This window comes from Rhipicephalus microplus, chromosome 3 (genome assembly GCF_043290135.1).
Source record: "Rhipicephalus microplus isolate Deutch F79 chromosome 3, USDA_Rmic, whole genome shotgun sequence".
In the NCBI taxonomy this organism is placed as follows: Eukaryota; Metazoa; Arthropoda; class Arachnida; order Ixodida; family Ixodidae; genus Rhipicephalus; species Rhipicephalus microplus.
In genome coordinates, this window is record NC_134702.1 from 134701965 (window position 1) to 134725011 (window position 23047).

The 23047-nt window shown below is 46.7% G+C and overlaps 1 protein-coding gene across 10 annotated transcripts in view; it reads left to right on the plus strand.

The window, feature by feature from the left end:
- Positions 1 to 23047, plus strand: part of LOC119171581 (cholesterol transporter ABCA5-like) — a 113803-nt gene that overhangs the window by 59383 nt on the left and 31373 nt on the right. For 9 of the 10 annotated variants that reach the window (XM_037422361.2, XM_075890258.1, XM_075890255.1 and 6 more), the window contains 8 exons: positions 6497 to 6595; positions 8032 to 8304; positions 8830 to 8965; positions 10680 to 10798; positions 11775 to 12477; positions 18539 to 18704; positions 19344 to 19692; positions 20857 to 20976. In XM_037422361.2, the coding sequence (XP_037278258.2) occupies positions 6497 to 6595; positions 8032 to 8304; positions 8830 to 8965; positions 10680 to 10798; positions 11775 to 12477; positions 18539 to 18704; positions 19344 to 19692; positions 20857 to 20976 (1965 nt within the window). Of the gene's footprint in view, positions 1 to 2245; positions 2395 to 6496; positions 6596 to 8031; positions 8305 to 8829; positions 8966 to 10679; positions 10799 to 11774; positions 12478 to 18538; positions 18705 to 19343; positions 19693 to 20856; positions 20977 to 23047 lie in introns of those variants that run through there. The other variant, XM_075890262.1, reaches the window with a different exon arrangement.

Sequence of the window (23047 nt, forward strand, 5' to 3'; positions counted from 1 at the left end):
TGGTCGCGATTGTTTTCTATGAAAACACGAGCGAGCTCAGGTCTTCCTCATAAATCTAACCTTTTTTTTTTTTTCTTGTGACGCTGCCTCCGCGGTTTAAGCAGCGGTGAGTGCGGCGGTTATACATAGACACGCCAGTCCAAACTGAATGGCTGCGAGCCGCGTTTAAAACAACGGCATGCATGCGCGTCTACTATGACCGAGTGTCCCTCAAGAAGCTGAATGAGTGAGTAAAATGTAAGCTTGTTTGATTTTATGCGACCGTGACGATAATCGTGAACTTGCGGGCCACTAGAGAACGGGGATTCGTGTAAAGTGTTCCGCAATGAAAACCCCTGTTTCGGGTAGGACAATGATATTATCACTCTGAGCGTACAACTCTGAGCGTATCACTAACATTCCTCAGCTGAAATGTAGATACAACAGCAGGAACTCGGACTAGTCGCGGCTTCTTGATTGGTTTGGAAGGTGTCATATTTGCACGGTAATTAGCGTACGTGCGCACTGCCGCGGTGGGCTACGCACTCGGAAGTGGGAAGAGGAGTAAACCTTATTGCAGAGTGCCGACGGCAGAATACGCTTAGCCCGGAATACTGCGATCTTAGTCGGTGGCGTTGCACTCTAAACAGACCAGCACTTGGCCTTCAGTTATCAAGCTTGTCCTCTTGATGCTTGTGAGCCGCTGCTGGGTAAAGAAACAACAACAAAAAAAAATTCAGAGACGACACAGAGTGAAGCACACGCCAACAACTACTTTATTCTGATCGTGTGGCTTATGAACGGCAAAAAAAGAAAGGAGGGTTTTTTTTTTTCGTCTGTTTTTCCCCTTACCCTGCACCGAATATCACAAGCATGAAGACGTATTAACTAGCCCTCATTACCGCCTTGTTGTCCTTTTGCCTTCCCACCACAAGCATGCTCATGAGGAAAACATGGGTGGAATGGGGGAGAGGGGCGTATAGTGTGCCCCATCTTTTTTTACTATGCCTTCACCGTTTCAAGAGCAGCGTTATTATTGTTGTTATATACGAAGGATTTTGACGGTAACGTCGGCCTCGGGCCACTGATGTTGTATCCCAAGAACCAATGGCAGGACTAAGCACGTCAGCACTTCATTTGAATTTTGTCATGTATTCCTCGCTGGGATTCGACCTGCAGGAGAAGGGAGGGGTGGGGTAGCCAAAATAAAACATAGATAAAAATAAACATATACATAGATGCTGAAATTATTTTATATCATCGAAGACGTGGCGTCCAAAAGGATGCTGTGAAGGGATGTGGCGGCTTACGGTTTCCGTACACATCATCGCCTCTTCTCCAGTATGCTAGGTTTGCGGAGGTGGGCTGTCTTTTTACCAAATCTGTAGTGGTTCAGAATGGCTATAATATCTTTTTGTTACCTGAACCAAACCTCTCAGGAAAGATCGATCAGCGCACGCTGACCGATGCCTCCTCACTTCTCCGAAACACGCCACAGGCTCTCGACATTGTCTGAGTGGTGACGTGCAACGTATGGTATTCTTACTATGAAAATATCAGTGTTTTGTGGAACGTGATGTAACGTAATGTTATGGCTATGTAATGACTGATGCTCCTAGACTTTTTCCTCTTCTCTAGAGATGCAGGGACATTATCATAATGAAAAATGCGGTGGCTTAATTGAACCCGCCGTAGTGGTCTTTATGGTAATGATGCTTGAATACTGACGCGAAAGCCGCCATATCGAATCCCAGCCGTTGCGACGGCATCTTGTAGGAGGCGATTCATGTGCGCACATGAATCCCCAGATTCATGTGCGCGTTAAGGAACCCCGCGTTGAAGAAATTTCCGGGAGCCCTCTACAATGGCATTTCTCATTTTAATATATCGTGGTTTTGGGTCGTATAGGATATAATGTTGCGATCAATGGTGCCAGTCAAGTCACTGGAAGTGACAATAATAAACGCGTCGCCGCAAAAGCTGCTCGCTCCCATTGCTGGATCAGCAAGCTACGCGCGCCAGCCATGCTCCGGCTGCACCAGAGCTACGCCAGTCCCGTGCTTATGCAACATCACGGTAGTCGCCGGTGAAGAGAAAGCGAAAGCGCATTGTGTTCGGTGGTGCGCGCCTTTCACTCTTTCTTTCTCGGCTTGACCGTTACCTCGGGAACGGGTTCAGCCTATTTTTTTCATCGACCGACCCCGCGCCGGTCTACGATGCACCGGTTCCTAACATTGTGCTCTACGCACTCTCAAATGGCGTACGCTTGCAGCCCTTGACACGTATGGCATCGTTTACGCGCGCACTGATAATTGCCGCGGTGGTGGTGATAGCGTAATTGCTGATCATTCAGGTGCACTGCCTCGAGTCGCAGCGGCCTTGCCGGGGCCACGGAGAGGAGACGGAACAGCCAAGGTCAGGAAATATATCTTCTGCATATTTAATTAGAAACACGCGCGCTGTCGAGTTACACTCTGGAATTTTATATGCTGTTGCATCGATCTACCAATGCAGTCATGTGGGCGTAAGACTCTCTGATCCCTATCGCTGTCGCATCGATCTACCGATGCTATCACGTGGGCGGAAAACTCTTGATTCCTGTCGCAGCAGCTCATGCAACGTCTATCACATTCCTTGTCGCACGAAAAGGTTGCGAGTTCGAGTCCCGACCCCGGCTGTCGCATTTCGATGGGTGCAGAGCCCAAATATGCTAGCGTGCATCGGAATTCTTGTTCAGGCCCAAATACGCACAAGTGTACGAATCTCATCATTACCAGAACATACCTCACAGCGTGTGTTTCGCTTCCGGAGGTTGTCCACCGGGTTTCAATTTCAGTGCCTAGTGTGGTATCGGCAGTCTTTCCGAGCAAAATGAGAATGATGTCCGAACATTAAGGCTGGTAGAAACAAGTGACTTTCGGGAAATTCGACGTTGGTAGAAGCCTGTTGGCCTAGCGACACCACTTTAATTGATTGATATGTGAGGTTTAACGTCCCGAAACCACGATATGATTATGAGAGACGCCGTAGTGGAGGGCTCCGGAAATTTCGACCACCTGGGGTTCTTTAACGTGCACCCAAATCTGAGCACACGGGCCTACAACATTTCCGCCTCCATCGGAAATGCAGCCGCCGCAGCCGGAATTTTAACCCGCGACCTGCGGGTTAGCAGCCGAGTACCTTAGCCGATAGACCACCGTAGTGACACCACTTTGAGCATGATGAGTGCTGGTTTCGTCGAGGCGTTTTCAGAGCCGTGCAGTAAAATGCTTTGTCGGTTCGATTAGTATTGGGTGTGGCCGCGCTGACCTTTGCTTTGTCTGTCTCTTTCTTTGGGTTTGTAGTCTTTGTCTCGAGCTAAGACGTCGCGTCCAGGGCGTTTCTCGCGTGGCTCGTTCAGGCGAAGAAGGAAAGCACCGACCTCTGAGGCGTCAACAGAGTGGAGGACTTTCGTAGCACTGGTTTATACGTAACTAAATGTTTGCACATAGTTAGCGAGTGGTTGCCGGTAGCCATACTTACGTTTCAATATTAGACCACGATATCTTCTGATCTTTCTCATTCATTTTCCGCGAAGCAAACGAAACCTATACGACTGAAACACTGTTAACAGGTAGTCTGGTAACATTACCTCGCGTGCACGGGCACATTTGTCTGGCACATGTGCTTTCGAAACATATTAATAAGCCCCGCCGCGGTGGTCTAGTGGCTAAGGTACTCGGCTGCTGACCCGCAGGTCGCGGGTTCAAATCCCGGCTGCGGCGGCTGCATTTCCGATGGAGGCGGAAATGTTGTAGGCCCGTGTGTTCAGATTTGGGTGCACGTTAAAGAACCCCAGGTGGTGGAAATTTCCGGAGTCCTCCACTACGGCGTCTCTCATAATCAAATGGTGGTTTTGGGACGTGAAACCCCACATATCAATCAACATATTAATAAAAAGTAACTTTCTATTGCACGAGGGCAAACGTTTTATGACAACAAGCGCGTGGCGGCTCTTTCTTCCTCTGGCTTTTGCACGAGTTTTGCGTGGCGCAGCTCCGAGTTCGTTGTCAGTGCGCGGCGTAAAACGATTAGGAGGTGCTGGAGTACGTTCTGGTTAACGTTCGCTTGGCGCGATCCGGAAAGCACAGTTTGCGGTATGTGGGTGTGAGCGCAGCAAACTATTCGCTGCACCAATATATGTATGCGATTTGCGTCATCACTCTACAGGGCGTGTGACAATGAATATAAAATTAATTAATTGATTGATTAAAAGTCTAAACGCCGCCACAGCCCCCGAAATATAGTTCATAACGAGCTTCGGTCGTGAAGACTAGGCTGGGGATGATGATACGAGCTGCCGTACGTTTAAGCTGTGCGAAGAAGGCAACATGTGTGAAACAGAACATGTGCACGCACGAAGTGGAGTTTAAACGTGTCTTTTAAAAAGAGAAACGAAGTAGTCCAACGACGTGCATTAGTTCAGGAGAATGTAACAGAGGGACGTGCAGAAAGCAAAGCGTAGCCTCGAGATACCATTCAGGTCACCGGCAAGAGCCCGACTGGGTGGCTGATGGCAGCCCAATTCTGTTGCAATGAGACGGCTCTCTGCTGAAAAGGAGAGCTGTTTTGTTCCGTCCCTAGCAATCGTGGACACGAAGAAGCTGTGCGGTTGTCTATACACCGCGAGTTCGAAAGGGCAACTCCCACGAAGTCCTTCACGCGAGAAGAGGCTGTCGCACTTCGCCGGCTGCAGACTGGGCCTTTCCCAAAGCTGCACTTTATGCATAGCATATACCCGATTCGTTATACCGATGCCTGTACATGATGTGGCGCTATCCCCACAACTTTTTACGTCACTGTAGAGTGCACCGCAGCCTACTTCTCTCCCCTTTCACCGATGCTTTAGTCCACCCGTACACCAGATCAGTGGGGAGGCACCCTTCGCGACGGCGCCTGCGAGGTCTGTCGGGCGCTCATTCAGCGGGCCCGGGCTGCCGCAGAGGTTGGCGTAGGTGTCCCGATATAAAGACTCTCCCCATTTTCTTTGCATTTGAATAAAAATATTTCTATCATTATCATCAGGCTGAACCTTCAAGGACGCGGTCAAAGAGCCAGCTTTGTGGTGGTATAGCATCCTGTCACTAGCCTGACGTCGGGATGGGAGACCAATCAGCTGTGCGGCATAACAGTGGCTGTATACTGCGCATCTGGCTTTCATCGGGGTGACTCGAGTTCGATTTCTGGTATCTGAAGTAGTTATATTGTTTACGCTTTTTTTGAGAAAGCCCCGATAGTTTCCATTTGTAACCGCACGTTTTCTTCTTTATTCAGTCAATGTCACTACTATAGCACAAATATTTCCATATTATATAGCTGCTTTAACGGCCTCCCCTAGCTTGCTTCGTTGACTCTATTTTTTTCTGGGATGTACTTTAAATTTAAAATTAAAATATGAATTGCGAATTAGTCGGCCAACAACTCTCTGCTCCACAGAAATTTGACCGCGTTGCTGTATTTTGGCTAGCCAGTATGCAGTTTATTTAGTGAACATTAGTTGATTCAAGCCGTCCCCATCGTGCGTAGGAAGTGTGTCTTATAGACGCGGCTAATCGTTGCAATACTTAAGTGTTCGTTACGCAATGCCCTTGAAATTGCCGCCACCATTCTATACATCCATATATACGTATAACTATATCAGCTGGCCTAAACTCAAAATATTGGCTGAAGAATCAAGAGGTTGTCTCACAACGCATACCCGTGGATCAACAGGAAATGTCGGTTGGCGTGGCGGATTACCGATTTATAGCTTGTTGCCGTCCTTACACATTGGTGCTCCGGGAGCAAAGATGATGAAAGGGAAATGGCAGATACTGTCCGTTTGTACCTTGCGGATCCTCGCGGTAAGATTTGTGCAATTAAAGATCACTTATGATGTAGTAGTAAATGCGCGTTGAGTCAGTCGAAATGCATTAGTTGACCGCCAGCATCACTGAATGTGGCTGGTATAGTATACCAGGAAACGCGGTACACCAGGCGATCGAACGCCAGTGGTTGGCTTCACGCAAACTGGTATACTTTTTACCAGTTGGTCCCCACCATGCTAATGCATAAAGAATTCACTCGATGATCATCCATTTTGCGGTAACAAATATTTTACTGTTTTCTTTTGGTATTTAAAAAAATCGTAAACGAATGTGAATTTTGAAAGCAACATAACGAACGCAAACACGGCGTTTTCGTGGATAGTTGTCCTTTTTTTTTTCCTTTTTCTGATGTATTTTCTCTGGCATACATTATAGATTAATATTTATATCTCCTTTTGACCTCCAATTTGTGTCTACCTGCCAATAGTTCGGTTTTCGTGCACTTTCACTGACACGCGCATTCAATTCACGACTTTGCTTCTTCACATTGATTCTTTGGGTGACCCCGGCTCCTTTAAAGCAAGGCTTCATTGTAATGGAACTGTCCACGTTGACTCGTAACGTAAAGACATTCACGTTCGGCGTTGACACGTCTCCATTTTTGTTCGCAGATGGCGGTGCCACGACGTAGCATGTTCTGGACTCAGCTCATGGCCCTGATATGGCGAAACTACTTGCTCAAGAAAACGGAGAAGGCGAAGACCTTCTGGGTAAGTCACAGGCTAAGCCCAGGTTTGTCGCACCATACGGGGTTGTTCCACCCTCCATCGTAAACGTTTTTCATAGTCGGTGCCCGGCCCTCTGCCCAGGAGGCGACGGCCATTTTTCTTGTAGGTCTGAATGCGTCGCGTGGTTATGAAAACGCTGCGCGAGGGTCATAGTTTACTTCCAATGTGCCACTACAGCACTAACTTTATCAGCAATAAGCTGTTTTAATTACCTCCGTATCTCAACTTCTACCTTCGTAAAGTGGCTACATTCATCAAGACAGATTTACTAGCACAAAAAGACGAAACACATAAGAAGGAACACACACAGCGCAGAACTCGCAACTGGTTTATTACGATGAACGCAAGCTCTTTGTGATGGCACACATTGAATGTACAAAAAGATAACTTTATGAAAAAATTAGATTAAAAAATTCTTCACAAGTGCTTGCCAAAAAAATCAATCAACCAAACGTAACAGCGTAGTAAAAAATTCCTAAAACACCAAGTACGCGGAGTTCTTGGTGATTCACGGAGAGAATGGCTGTTGATTGTGGCTGTTCAATATTTCAACGTAAAAAAAAGGCAGATTACTCCTCGTCGCTAAGGTCTTTCCACACGCACGTGTATATTTTGCCTAATAACAGCGACTGAGCGACGTTGACCTAATAGCACAAATTAGGACAGGTTCTCATTTCCAGCTATAGCCTATTTAAAGCCTACAAGTCATTTAATGATTTCATGTCACTGATAACACAAAGAAAGCACACGTATTTTTATCTGTCACAGTAGCACAATGAAAAGATAATGTTTATCTAACATATTACTATTCCGCGCCACCAAACCACGACGTAGCCTATACAGAAAACATTTATCTATGGCATTTAAGCACGCCAGTGCGTTACCTAAAATGCACACAGGATGTTCGTTCACGCACTTATCAGTCAATAAGCGCATTCTATTTTTTTTTTTGCGTTACGACTTTACCAGTATTTCATAGGCAAACCTAAACGCAAGTTCGTTTCGGTTGGCGGCATCAACAGTGTGCATCAATACCTCCTAGACAGGTCTGTAGCCAGGATACAAGTCGTCATTAACATCATTAACATGCCTACTCTCACCCCTTGGCAATATTTTTCGAGGGATAGGGAGCGCGGGGGCACTTGCTGAAGGTCTTACTACTCGAGAAAAAAAAAAAACATTTTCATAATATGCTGTAAAACACCAGCCCCTTCATCAAAACTTCGAAGGGATGGCGGAAAAGGGACTCAAACACACACCCCAATTCCTGCCTTGGCCTTCGCCTAGATGTATATAAAAGGTGGGCGCCTGGTTGGCGACGTCAGCATGTGTAGGGCCACGTATATCTGCAAGGTACTGGCTCGCTCCATTCTCCTCGTCACCATTTGCACGCAACAAAGCGTATACGATGCTCGCAGGAGGTGGTGATGCCGCTGCTCATGGTGGCCTCGTTAATGAGCATTCGGAGCGGACTGAAGCCGAGCTCGAAGCCGCCCCACTACACGCCCATCGGGCACGTGCGGCTGGTGACGCCGTCACACCTCTCCCAGCTCACCAACGAGATCATGGCGGCGCCATCCACGCCACAGACCAGGCGATTCATGCAAGACGTCATCGGCTACCTGAACGCCAACACGTACACCAGCGGCTTCAACTACTCCATGTACAACACCTCCAGGGACATGGAGGAGGTGCGCCATGCTATATGCTGTGCTAATCTATCTATCTATCTATCTATCTATCTATCTATCTATCTATCTATCTATCTATCTATCTATCTATCTATCTATCTATCTATCTATCTATCTATCTATCTGTCTGTCTGTCTGTCTGTCTGTCTGTCTGTCTGTCTGTCTGTCTATCTGTCTATCTATCTATCTATCTATCTATCTATCTATCTATCTATCTATCTATCTATCTATCTATCGTTCTATCTATCTATCGTTCTATCTATCTATCTATCTATCGTTCTATCTATCTATCTATCTATCTATCTATCTATCTATCTATCTATCTATCTATCTATCTATCTATCTATCGTTCTATCTATCTATCGTTCTATCTATCTATCTATCTATCTATCTATCGTTCTATCTATCTATCTATCGTTCCATCTATCTATCTATTTATCTATCTATCTGTCTGTCTACAATCTGTCTGTTTGTTCTTACTATGCTCTCCTTTCTCACGCCTGTCTTCATCCTTTGCGCGCCCAGGCATTCCGGCAGAACTCGACGCGGTCTTTAGTGGGCGTGGTCTTTGAAGGTGACGACCTAACAAAGAACGGCTCCTATCAGCTGCGCTTTCCTCTTCGACACCTACCGTCGCCAGAACTGAAGGACGTCGGCATAGGTAAGGATGCGGAGGATTTGTGCATAAGAATGCGAAAATTGTTCAGTGAAAACAGCGTGGGATGATAATACGATCATTGAATATGTAAGGATGTTCTATAGTCATACGTAAAAAAAAATAAACGGCAGTCTTCATCTCGTATTGTTTATGAAGGCGTGCGCCGATACTCTACGAAACATGCATGCGCATATAGGCAGTTCCTCACTCGTGTGGGCAGCGTGGATATGCGCACTATATAGTGTGCCGGACAAGCGAGATTGGGCTGTCCCCGAACTAGAGGGGAAACTCGGCGCAGGCATCTCATCTTGTGGTTTTCGTAGTAATCGATCTCAACGACCCTGTGCCTTTAGATAGGAGCTAAGAGGCGTGTTTTTTTAAGGATCTTTTCATTATGCCATAGGCAAACCAACGCTGACAATAGCATCGTCCCTATCGGTGATATCCTCAAAATCAACTGCTTTTGACAGACTGCTTTTGACAGCGGCTTGCTTAGGCAGTCCCCACTTCCCTACCAATCTTAAATCTTCACATGATTATCTGTCAATTTTAGGTGCGTTTTGTGTCAGGGTATTTACGGTACATGGTGCCTTCTGTCGGTGTGAGGGGCCTAGAGATGCCCTTAGGTGAATACGGCACGTGTATTTCAGAGAAAGCCACGGTGTATCTTATGCATTCGCCCAGTTCCACTGGGAACGAAAACACATATTTTTCTTCTTTGTCGACTGTACTGATGCTGCGTATTGCTGAAGCTATGCGGATCTAAAAGCATAATGACTTACTTATACTTAGAGAGGGCAATGCGTCAGCACAGTTCCTGCGTTTCCCATCGCGCATTCCCCCCCCCCCCCCCCCTGCAAGGATATCCATAGACATTTTCTTCTGTGCAGCACCAAGTTATGTACTACGCTATTCCACGCTATCTTATGCCTATGTTATGCCGCACTTACGCATACTTTTGTGGCGCGAATTCATCACTCGGGCAGTTCTGTCGTATTACGAAGAAAGAAAAATTGGGTGCATTCTATATACAAACACTTATTGCGCGAAATTTGTTCAAACTTGCTACGCACCCACTACGTGGCCTTAAGGGAATGGGTGCAGTAATGGGTGTGCCTTGGGTGGTGGGTGACTGGCTTTAAACCATGAAGTGATTATGATAATCACATGTTCTGATGCCCGATGAGAATGTACGTTGTACCACGCATTATTACAGCAATATTTGATGTTGCATTGTGAAGCATGTATACAGTGCGCGTGTTTTTGTACAGCTTGAAAGTTACTTTCACTGAATGTCCAAGCAGATTATTTTCACTTTAATTACAAGCAGACGTGTGGCTGCGTGGTAAAACACCCCTTTGCCACGAAAACGACCCGGGCTCGATTCCCACTGGGACCCAGAATTTTTCTTTATTTTATGTGCATCTTTCTGGAATCTTTGTAGATTTCTTGGTGACACACAAGATGAAGATTTTATGCTCACAATTAACGATGCCGGTACCGACGCCGGTATTTTGGCGAAACGAGCTCTTAAAAGCTATCGCGTTAAAAAAAAAAAACGTATGTGCGTTTCCGTTTTCTGCGACTGCAGGCTCGGCCAGTCGTTTGAAGATCGAAGGCTGTCCTCTAGTTAGTGGTTCGTTTTCAAAGATACTCTGCTCAGTCTTAAATGCACCACGTCGGGTTAATAAAATTGTTTTTCTTTTTGAATTGACAGAGATGTGTCGGGTCAAGCATTTCGTGCATTCATCCGACCCGACACTGTGCCCTGCCGGCAGCTACTACTCGAGCGGATTCAGCGTGCTCCAAGCGGCCATCGACTACACGTTTATCAAGGTGAGCTGCGTATGAAAATACGTGCACATGACAACATGACGTCATCACTAGAAATTTGGGCCTCGTGTGCACATGGTACGCGGGATTGTTCTGTAGAACATCCTAAACACAATGTGCAAAAGTTCGTTATGTAGTGAACGGTTCACCATGCCGTGGTATGTCTGCCGATGAGAAACGTGCGCATTTCGCCCTTAAGTTGCCACATTCCGCTTTCGAAATTGCGCAGCTGCTGAATGACATGCTGAGCCATTATAAACATGCAGACCTAATATTTAATAATTTATTTGTTATTTATTTACTTATTTGTTTATTTATTTACTTGTGCAACGATACAAGATTGCCATGGTGCTTGTGGAAAGGGGTGACATTGAAACATACGTCACCTGACTGGTCCTCTAGCACCATACATGCATTCATCGCACCGAATACCCGTATGCGTGTGGTAAATATACAAAAACTACTAGCACTCACAGTGGAAAAGACATGCAGACAGTGGTGGAATTCTTTAACACAAAAATTCGGCAACAACTTAGTACAAGATACAAAACATGCTGAAATAATACAGAAGCAATGGCACGAAAACAGAATCACTGACCTGTCGACAGCAGTGGTATGACCGTTAGTTCTCTAGTTTACTGCTAGTTTACCACTGAAAGTACCGAAATGCAACACTTTCTGTAGGTTGGGTTAGTGCGCGACCTCTACTGTGCCAGTTATGCTTTCGCACAAGTGTAGACTACTGTACTATTCGAGATCTTCAAGGTCAAACACTCGCATTTCGCGTTCGATGACCCATCGCGTACTTAAGAGCAACGCTCCTGGTTTTTGCCAGTTTCTATAGTGCTTCTGTACATATAGAAGGCGCACTGTCAGCTTACGTACAGCGCACACAAATACGGAAGGACAGTAAGAGTGACAGACGGCAAACTTAACACCAGTCTACCTCTCCTACTTTTCCCGTCTTCTAATTGTCCAGCTGTGGACCAGGAGTGACGTGCGGCTGCCCGAAGTGGTGGTGAGGCTTCTGCCCAAGCCGGGCTACGTGGACCCGGGCACCACGTGGCGCACCCTGGTGCCGCTATACCTCACATTGGCGTTCTCGCCTTTCGTCTCCGTGCTTTGCGTCAATATCGTACTCGAAAAGGAGCGCAAGATCAAGGAAGGCATGCTCATGATGGGCATGATGCCGTCCGCCTACTGGACCGCCTGGTCCGTCGTAGAAGCCATTGTGGTGACCAACGTGGCGGCCATTATGACCTTCATGGTGTACGTGCTGCACATCCTGCCAAACACTGACATCTTCATCGTATTCGTACTGTCCCTCCTCTACGGACTGACCATAGTCACATTCAGCTTCATGGCGACGCCGTTCTTCAACAAGTCCAAGGTGGCTGGCTCCGTAGTGGGCCTGATGATGCTCTTCTTCAGCTTCTTCTACATGCTCGCCGTGTTCCTCAGGGGTCGCGTGGCCGCGTGGGTGTTCTACGCGGTGGCGCTGCTCTCGCCTGCCGCCTTCACCCTGGGCATCGAGAAGGTGAGCCAGATGGACGTCCGAGGAGCCATGCACTGGGCTGACCTCTTTGAAGACGACTTCTCCGTGGGAAGCGCCATGATCATGCTCAGCGTGGACATATTCCTGTACGGATTCCTCGCCTACTACTTCGACGCCATTGTACCAGGTGAGAGGTACAACTGCACGACTGCGAGAAAGCGTTAGCTTGTGAAGAAACCCATCAATGAGCTTGCGTATCACTGCATCCTATTCGTCATTGCAAGTCAACTGCCGTGAAAGTCTGCTTGGGAAAATTGGTCTTCAAAGGGCTGTGAATACTATCTGGGCTAGTTCTCGTGGTGTAAGCGAAAACAATTCCGCAGCTTCTATGCTTTCACTGCACTCCTGGTGATAGGCAATTCGAAATTCAGCGCGCACTTTTTACTGTGGTTCACGTGTAACAAAATGGCAACCAGAGCGGAACCCGCGTTTGACAGTGCTTTCACCTTATTAAAGTAATCTGGACAATTGCTGAAGCGCTCACAATTTTCTAATTTTATTATCGCTAGCCTTCATGTAAGCGACAAATCAGATGAGGGACATGTGCGCCTGAGGTTTCTGGGTAGGCAATAAGTTTCCGCTTTTGATTTCTATAAGTCGTGTCCTGATCTGCAGCGGGCAGCGTCGAATCTCGACGGGCATGCCAAGAAGTCGCGCTTTCAGCTGTCTGTCACTTCGGCAGAGCGTAAGTGGTTTCTGTTTCACAGCGAAAGCTGTTATGACATCACAACTACGGTTGTTTTGGCACCGTATTTGTTCGCTGTCGGTAATCGGTAGCCGTTACCACACGAAATAAAAAAGAAACAAAAAGAAAGTAAACGACAAAATATTTTAGAGAAAGTAGGTTTCTAACCCGAGTCCCCTGCGTGGGAGCCGAGTAATCTTCCACAGAGCCTATGCTGGCTTCATGCCGGCGAAGGAATCACGTTAACATGTGTAAGTGAGAAGAGTAAAGTAACAACCAAGCGTTACACAACGCAAGTTGTGTAACGCGAGTTGTGTAATGGGGGTCGTCCATTGCTTTCAACTCTTTACAAAATGCTCAGCCATAACTCATCAGCCGCAATGTATAACATCTCATTGCGGGAAGAGCTCATTGCGTCTCTCTGGTCTCTTAATGTTAGAACATCCATCGTTCCACCAGCCACAGCATCAACAAAATAGACGTAATGTCTTACACGTGTTACCACGCTACTACGAAGAAGGAATAATAACGGAGTTTATACGATTTGCTACATCGCATAAGTTATGACGATTTATGGAGTAGTGGGTGCCATACAAGTATACTGTAGTAGTTGCCTTAAAGGTGCTTAAAGAAGTCTTTAAAAGGGCCGCTTTTAAACGTTCACTGTGACTTTGCTGCGCGTTCTGCAAAGCATTGAATTTATTTTTTCTTCAAGAATTCGTATCCGTCTCAGCTACTTTCGCAAGAGTTTAGTTTTGCATGCATGGATAACTTTCACGTTAATTTTGTTAAGGAAGACACTTGCTAGAGTAATTGTAATTAAGCTTGACAGATTTAATTAAAGTAGGCTTGGGGTGCACGAGAAATTCACCCCAACACATGGGCGTCAGAAAGCGGAAAGCTGCCGTCAGCGACCTAGCTGAAATTTCTGGACGATTCTTTCAGCGACTGAAGTAAGCTAACTTGCTTCCGTAGAATCTTAGAAACAGCCAGATAACAACATTCCGTAATTGTATTTCGCGTAATTACACTTGTGTACCCGCATTCCAAAGTATCTGATCAACCAGGTAAGACGTATCGGCATTTATACACGTGGCATAGAATCTTACACCGTTATTGCTGGTGGCAGCAGTAGTTTTAGCATAAACTGTATTGTTCGCGTTGTGCGCGCAATGTTATTGGAATATTCTCAAATAATCTACCATGGCTCGAGCATTCTGGCGCAACCTGCGCATGGTGGTGGTTACAAGTGTAACGGGTTGGTTACAGAACAGAAAAACAAGCGCGTACGCCAATGATTGTAAGGGTCAGATCTAAGCACCTCCTGGTTGGACGCGGCTGTTGCGTGCTGCGTCAAGTTCACCAGAACCCATCGATTACTGCTAAAATGAAACTGCACAAGGAAGGGTGTTGGTACAGTCGTGTGAAACATTACACAACGAAATTTTTAGGTAATATTGATAGTTGCGTTCCAGAGCAAAAACTTGAATCAGAGTTCGCGGGGCTGGCGATATTTATATTGAATATCGATCACTCAATAGCACGTTTTATAACATAAGAAGGTAAGATCAGGTAGCTTTAACCGCTCCGTCGTATGAAGCCATGTAGGGACACTCACCTAACACAGAAACACCAAATAAGTTAAAAAAGATTCGCTATAGGCTTTTAAAGTAACGTCGAACGGCGGTACAGCTCTTATTGTAACTCTGAATACCCATGGCGCGTCTCCTTCCGCAGCAACAGTGCCGCCCCCGCTTCTGCCGCACACTCCCGAAGCTTTTGCAATGCATCTTTGACGTGTCACATTGTAGCTACTGCTAACTAGCAGTACTGCTAACTAGTGGCTCGAACCAGGAATGAATGCGTGCACCTGTCGTTGCCGCCACCACATCGTCTATCTCCTGTAACGCATAGACCGGCCACGGGAGCATCGCTCCCAAAACTGGGGCGTTTATTCTCTATACATTCCTTGAGAACTCTCTATTCCCATCAATGCCGACCCTGTATGTACATTATGCGAAGAGAAAAAGACAAATTTAATTACTGAATTTAGTGCCGGATTGTTAGCAGTTGAATTTCGATGTTACGTCGCACATTTCAATATCTTCTTCTACTAAAGGTAGAAACCTTAGTTCATAGAGAATTCATCGTGAAACAGGGTTGGCGTGCCAAAAAAACACAGCGGAAGAGAACATGACAGTCCAAATGCCGTGTGCAGTGTCCGCTCCTCATTCGCTATGTATGTTTGCATTTTCGTTTGTATGCTCCCAAAATTGCTTCATTATTCCATCATACTATTGTTACAAGACACCGGCAACGAGAGAGCATCAGGTAGACGACGAAGACGATGAATGCGATCGCGCTCTTGTTGTTTCTGCTGTTGTACCTCCATCTTGGCGGCAGCTGCCTCTGACTCTCCCTGTATATTTTGTAAATATGTATTTCATTCATTCTCTCACCCCCGTGACACTATGTATGTCCTGGCCGATGCCATCAAACACTATGACATTATGGCGAATTGGTGCGGGAATCTCAAAGCGGCGTAAGCCATGTTTCTTACTGGGTTTTTCTTTCGCTTACCAAGCGTTGTCTCGCAAATACAGTGGTGTGAAACATAATATACTAACACGACAGAAACCGGTTAGCTCAAGATGCCTTGAATGCCAACCTTGTAAAGCGTGCACCGCTGTGGACAGAGTCGCTTGACAGAGAAGCTACCTTTACAACTAATATTCATGATTTGAATTTTTTTTTTTTACATTATAGCGAGGCTGTTCTAGCAAGCCATAATTTCAACCCTGTCACGCTTGTCCACGTCAGCCTCTTTTTGAACATCTGTGCTTTTTTTTTCGGCAGTGTTCAAAATTTTCTTCACTGTGAGCTACCAACTCACCCAAGCATTCACGTTGACCTGTCACAAATTCACGCTGTGCCGTCGCCCCTTCGCCATAGCAGCAACCGCTGACGTCAAAGCTGCAAAAACACATGGAAAAGCCTTTCGGTCGCTGTAGTGACGTCACGCGAAGACGTGCATGCGCAGATGCAACCACCTCGCATGCGCATGTGGCGTGCTCGCTCAGTAGCTGCAATGGCCCGACATAGAATAAGTTTGTGCTGCCGAAAAGGAGGTCACGCTTCGCGAAACAAGGCTTGATGCTAAGCGGGAGAGCTAGCAGCAACGCCAAAAGGAACCTGTATAGACGGTTTCGCCAGAGCCTGCCGGTATCTAGCAACACTGTGCGTTCACCGGAAAACCATCCCTGGAAGCTTCCGTTTTCGCTTGTTTTTGCGTGGTTTTAGCGTTTGTTGCTGACCGCGGCTGCTTGTGTTCCTGTGTTTTATGCAAATAAAATTATTTTGATGAAGCGCTGGCAACTCGAGCAGAGCTTTGTCAAGCCAGGATGCAGTCTACATGCCTAAATAATTTTATATGCTAGTCAAAACGTTCTGTTTTCACCGATGACGATAGAAAGGGTGCCTGCATTGTAGCGATCACGTAAGAAAACTAGATTCCCATTATAAGAGCGCGTATAGTTTGCTCTGCACTTCATCAAATGAAATGCAAAGCTCGGCGCAGACTGATAGCACAGAGGCGATACTCAGACGTTAGACTATAGTCGAAAACGCCCAGTCACTGAAACACAGCATACAGTCACTGTCGTGTCCTACCCGTGACACGTAAGTGTACTGACGCCTGAAACGGGCAGAAAAACGTGAAAGCTAACACTGAAAATCCATCGCAAGGGTGTTTATTTTATAGTTTGAGCGATATCAATTATGTGCACTGTTCAAAACAACACGAGACACAATGTACCCGCACTTAACATTATTTGCCGCATAGTGTAAGTCGTGGTGTGCACGATTCGTTGTCGTTGCATTCGATTTTTTTAAGGGACGCCGGCGAGTAGGATCTCATCTGTGTGAGCAAATGACTCATCGCCTGTTTTTCTGCTGTTAATGAACATCGCCGCATTCTCGCTAATGTATCTTTTGGGTGTGAACATGAACTGTAAATTTAGGTAGATTCAACTTGAACGTGTAATGCATGAATAGCTTACTCGTGAGTAAACCATAATAGTTCGCGTGACCCTGCAGCCGCAGTTGAAGTCATCACATCAGCACATTTTATAATTTCTCAGTCACATGGACACTTCGGATCGCCAGCGATTCCGATTGTCGCTGATCTCTTTAAAAAGTGCCTGGTGTGACACAGACGCAGAAATAAGCGTTTTATACTGAGTTTGTATGCTTAGACGAAAACAAATATGTTCGGGGTTCAACAGGAGGGCAGGTTTCCAGTTCTAGTTGAAAAGCTTAATTGAACAACTTCACAATGAATCGAGCGACTCTTCGTCTGCATGTCGACGATGTGGGTGCGCTTTGAAGAGGCAGACAGAGAAAAGGTGTGCGCTGTAAATCCTGGTCCGCGTCTTCAAATCCGCATTGTTGCCATGCAGAACCAACCGGCCCCATTAAGTGGGCTGACAGACTTCTCGGGCAGTTTATGCATCTTCTGTTTGTATAGGCGCGACCACTATCGGAGGCAACACGGAGCAGAAGGCGGCGCTTATCAAAACGCCACGAAGAATATTTTGCGCGGCGCCCATTGGCTACGTGAGCAGTGAGCCCCTTCATGTAGCCGCTATACGTTGCTGCAAACACATCCTAAAGAATGCGCCAGAAATAACAGAGCAGCAAACTGAAACACACCACGAAAACACCGCCGGAACCTTTGAAAAAGCATTTGCGGAAGTGCCGCACCAGAAGTCTGCTGGGGTATAGGCCGTTGGGCGCGAGCCAGTTTGTTTACAAACACCGAAACCGTCGATACGCACAACGGAAGACACGGGGTGAAGACGAACGCTGACGTCCTTCGTCTCGTTGTGCCATTTCTTCCCTTTGCACTGTAATCGCTATACAAACGGAATAGCAACTAGTCCGTACCCACACGTTGCTTCTGCATACACATCCAAGAGAGTCGAGAACAAGTACCCATCAGCTTCGCTGTTTCTTTAGCAGTTTTTTTTTGTAGTTGAGAAGTCGTGATGGAGAAAGTCAAAGGCAAAGGGAGAGCGAGGACTTCACACTTCTTCGAACTTCCAAGCACTTGAAGCTAAGAATGGTCACGTAAAGCATCGGGAATGTTAACAGTCGCGTTTTGTTGGAATGCAGCAAAAGTAAGCTAAAAGAGGTTATACTAATAAGTAAGCTAAAAGAGATTAGATGCAGATAATGATACATTGCGGTTGAACATATTAGTTTGACTGAGGTGACCACTTGACATGTCCAGTGTAAGTGCGAAACAATGCGGTGCATAAAGTAAAAGCACCTTGAGCAGCTCAGCGTGGGTTTCGGTGGACAAAAACAGGCTGGTGATAATGTTGATCCATGGAATAGCCACTCAGTTAATGTACTCCTCTCAAGCGACGGAGTCTTACATGAATACAAGATTCACGTGACCAGGGGTCTAATTTGTCCGCCGCGGTCACTGTGTCCATCGCAGGCGAGTTCGGTCAACAGCGTAGCCCATTCTTCATCTTCAGCTGGCTCGGCTTTGGCGGGAACCGCAAGCCGACCGCGCCGGATGATCTGGTCAAGCCCGACAACAGCATGCCTTCTCCCGACGTCGAGGACCGACCAGCAGAGCTACTCGGCAGGGAGGCCATTAAGTGAGTGAACTGACGTTTTTCGCTCTGCTGTGTAGGGACGAAATCATTGTGATGGCCCATATTGTCACCGTAGGCGTTCATTAACTTCCAGAAGCCAAGGGCTTTCGATACAATGTCTTTCGTTTATATCACGTGATTTAGTCCGATACTGAGTAAACCCGGCCACAAGAACACGAAATCATCACTCGAAGGCGCAAGTCGTTAAATTGAGGAGGTCGTCTATTTGCTACGCCCCTGGCTGACTTGGTTCTCCGCGTCCGATATTCCGGACCCCAGCTCTCCTTGAAGCACTTCAGGTTTCTCTCGTAGTCAAACTTCAATTAGAACATAAGGCTCGCTGTTGCACTAGTGGTCGCCACATTTCCATCTCACCCACTCCTTTCACTCTCGCGTATGGCAGCATCGGCGGGATTCAATCTTAACTGTGGTGCCTGGAAGTGACACCGGTGGTGTTTTAAAGACATGTTAGGAAGAGGTGCGCAAACATACATTCATAAAAAACACAGTAGATTTCACGATCGCTGGACTGCGTTTCATTGTACTTAAGCCTTCACGCTGCCCTCGCGTAACGAGTCCACAAATGAACCAGCCAGCACTCCTGTAATCACATCCGCGCATTGTCTCCGTCGCTACACGCAGAGTGCAGAACCTGCGCAAGGTGTTCGTCTCGTGGCGCAAGGAGCCCGTGGTGGCCGTGGACGGCGTCAGCCTGACTATGCACGAGGGACAGATCGCCGCCCTGCTGGGTCACAACGGCGCCGGCAAGAGCACTCTGCTCAACATGCTGGTGGGCACCCTGAAGCCCTCGTCCGGCTCGGCGCGCATCTACGACCTGCACACGGACAAGCCCGAGGACGTGGCCCAGATCCGATCCATGCTGGGCGTCTGCCTCCAGGAGGACATCCTCTTTGACACGCTCACCGCCCGGCAGCACCTGCGCTTCTTCGCTCGCATGAAGGGAGTGCCACACAGCAGCATTGACCTCGAGGCATGCCTTCTTCCCATACTGTTCCAATGGCTCGTATAAAAAATACTATTGCAATGTTTCGAAATCGCGACAAACAACCGCTGCCCGCATTTGGATAAGATCGAGAAACTCTGAGTTTAGCGTACAAACGCAAGCGTGCATGTTTTAAACGACAAGCAATGATAAGAGAACGTCTTTCACCACAGTGCGCGATCTCTGTTATCATACCTTGAAGAGTGAGCCATTCCACTTCTTGAATTTCGCACCAAAATAAAATTACAATGAAAAAAAAAAGGCGGAGCTTGTCACACGAACAGGGCGCGTAAACTCGAATGGGGCTCACTAGAGAATTCAAGGAACGTACGACCCTTGTAGAAGTTGACTGAGGCAAAAGGGCCAGATAGTATCTGTTGGAAATGTCCCTCGCCTGCTGTCAAAGCTCAGGATAAGTACTACGCTAATAAACCAATTAAATAAAAACAGTGGCAGAAAGTGTCCAAAATGACGCTTTCCAAGTTCAAGTGTGTAACCAAAATTGACAGTACGGATTAGTGAAGGGCCCTTCAAAAAAAAAAAGGGGGGGGGAGGGAGTAGGCTGGTACGTAGTACCAATGACTCTCGATGCTTGAGATAACATACTTAAAATGTGATGATTAGGATGTCGGGATTCAGGACAGCTGTGCGCGTCATCACACTTTATCAAAATGGCGACACTTCGACATCTAGAATTTCTGGCCAGCTAGTGATTTGGTGCCCACTATGATGCGCTCAAGGTACTTCGAGCTTTTTATTTGTTAGATATGAGTAAACTATAGAAGAAGACAATTAAATCATAATTGACTTCAGTCAAAATTTATTTCAGGTCTGTACACACTTAGATATCTCCAAAAATATACGAGCCTCGATGATGCGTGTTATTTTCATAATCTACCAGCCGCAGTTTTCCCACCCTAACAAGAAAGCATCCACACATCATAAACAACACAGCGATCAAATTTGAAAAAAATAGATATATATAATGTAATTTTGAACTTTAGCGTTCACAATGTAAGTGTGCCGAGAAAGACTCCACAAAAAAAATGAAGTGACAATTGCACTCAGGACTGACACAGAGAGAAATTAAACAGGGCATGTAAATAAGCTTGCCTTCGAACAGCCCCATGTACGTCATGCGTGGTCCCGCAGGTGAAGAACATCTTGATTGAGCTGGACCTAGCGGAGAAAGCTGACGTGCAAGCCATCAAGCTGAGTGGAGGACAGAAGCGCAAGCTCTCAGTCGGCATCGCCCTCGTCGGGGACCCAAAGGTATATGTGGTTGTCTCTGCCTGTTTTTAGATATTTCAACGCTGTCCGCACGCAACCAGATCCACGATACAGGCGAAATGCCACCACCGCTAACCAACAGTCAAGTGCTTCTAGCCAACGCTAGGTTACGTTATACATTTCTTAACTAGATTTCACTATGCAGCTATATACACTCCGTGCATTGCAACTGGCGTGCCACCGCGCGGTCATCAGTGCAGATAGTCGTTGAGAGCCCGAGCAGAACCATGCGCTCTTCCAACGCCCGCTAGCACGTACTTTATCGAAATCGTGAACTGCTGCGTAGTCGATTGCACCAATGAGTACATGTCGTGTCCTGCGGGTTTACAGTTTCTCGACTCGTCCCTGCTTCATTGGGGCAGCGAAATGTGTGTATCACGGCTGTGAGGCGTACAAGTGTTTGCTTCCTGCTCCGTCTGCCGTCTCGCATTCTTCCTCTGCATGATCGAACTGGTCTGAGACACCACCTCAGCAGGTGCAATGATCTTGCGTAATGTTCCTGCTGCCATATGAGCAGAAAATGAACGACTCAAAGCATTTTATTTCGGCTCAAGGCTACTGGAACGTTCTATTGAAGCTTAATAAGTGTTAGCTCACCGTCTACTTTTCGCAGTTTTTGGGAAATGTAATGCGAAGCCAATCAGCTCTTTGCTGGATTGATGGGACTATCAGTTAAGGAGTAAACTCAGTTGCGTAGCACATCGCCGTAAACACAACTAGCCGCCCAGCAGCACTATGCGCATTCGGTAGGATCGAGCTAAGACGTTCATTGGTTGTTGTCCCTAAATAAACTGGCACAACCTACCATGGTGGACCGGCCATAAAGTGAGCGGTGTCTCGTTATATAAATGAATTTGTTTATAATCTCAAAATATTTTGAAACATCGTTTTCGAAACTACTAATTAGCTCAATTCATGAAAGAATGACAAATCTTGTTTAAAAATAGGATTTATTTAGATAACCTTAGCATTAATTACGTTTCACGTAAATTGCAAACGGCGTCGCAAACGCTCTTGGGGATAAAACTCAGTGCTAGCCAAATGCTCTTGGGGCTAAAACCTAGTGCTAGCCTGGGCCAAAGAAAAGAGCTACCGGATGTGATAAATTGAATCCCACCCTTCGGAGTGGTTAATGCAGAAGTATTTTTTATTGGTAAACATTCTGCATGTTAGGAAGAAATGATGCGGGACGTAGAGTAGCAAAACAATGGCGTAAAAAAATGAAGCTTTCGGAATTTTCTAGCGATGGGTGTGCACGTTAGTGTTTGTTCCGTAAAGGAACATAGATCAACGCAAGAGCTTGTATTGAATGAGAGAGGTACGATGGTACGGTGGCCGAAGTGACCGTACCATCGTCGTCGCCACTTTACAAGGTGAAGCGAAAGGCTAAACGGCGTTACGGCGTCCTCTCTGGCAGAAATCGCATAGCACGTTCTCTTTCTCGCCCGCGCCTCAAGCTCTTAGCATGAACTGCGCGAGCGGCGAGGTAAAGACTATGATCATGATGAGTGATGATGATGATGACGCGAGAATTTCAAGCAAAGCACTTTGCGAGACTCGGTGTTTAAAAATCGCCGCGGTGCGAAGCCACAACAAACGAGCACGCCATCCGTCCACTCACCATGATTTCCACGGCGAGGGGCCGTGGAGCCTTCGATATTTCTAAATGCTCAAGTACGCGGGTAGTGGCCACGCACCAATATACAAAGTGTGGAAGAACGGCAGCTTACCGCGACAGCTATAAAGTAAGCATCTTTCATTACGCACTCCTTACGCACGCATTCCGCCATCAGTATACTGACGACGGGCAGCAAGGCGCTCTCTAACGTGGAAAACGTGGCCGCTTTCGCGCAGGTTTTTTTGTTTATTCATGGTGACATCTCGGAAGAATTTCCCGCTATGATAAATTTTAATCCTGCTTGAAGCACTAGCACGCCACCCACGGATGCTTGTGCCACCATAGCTATCAAGACAATGAGGCGCTGCTGTCTGCCAAGACACTCAACGTTGCGCGTCCACCGCACCAAAAGTGGCGCTGCGCGCGGCTTTCAAG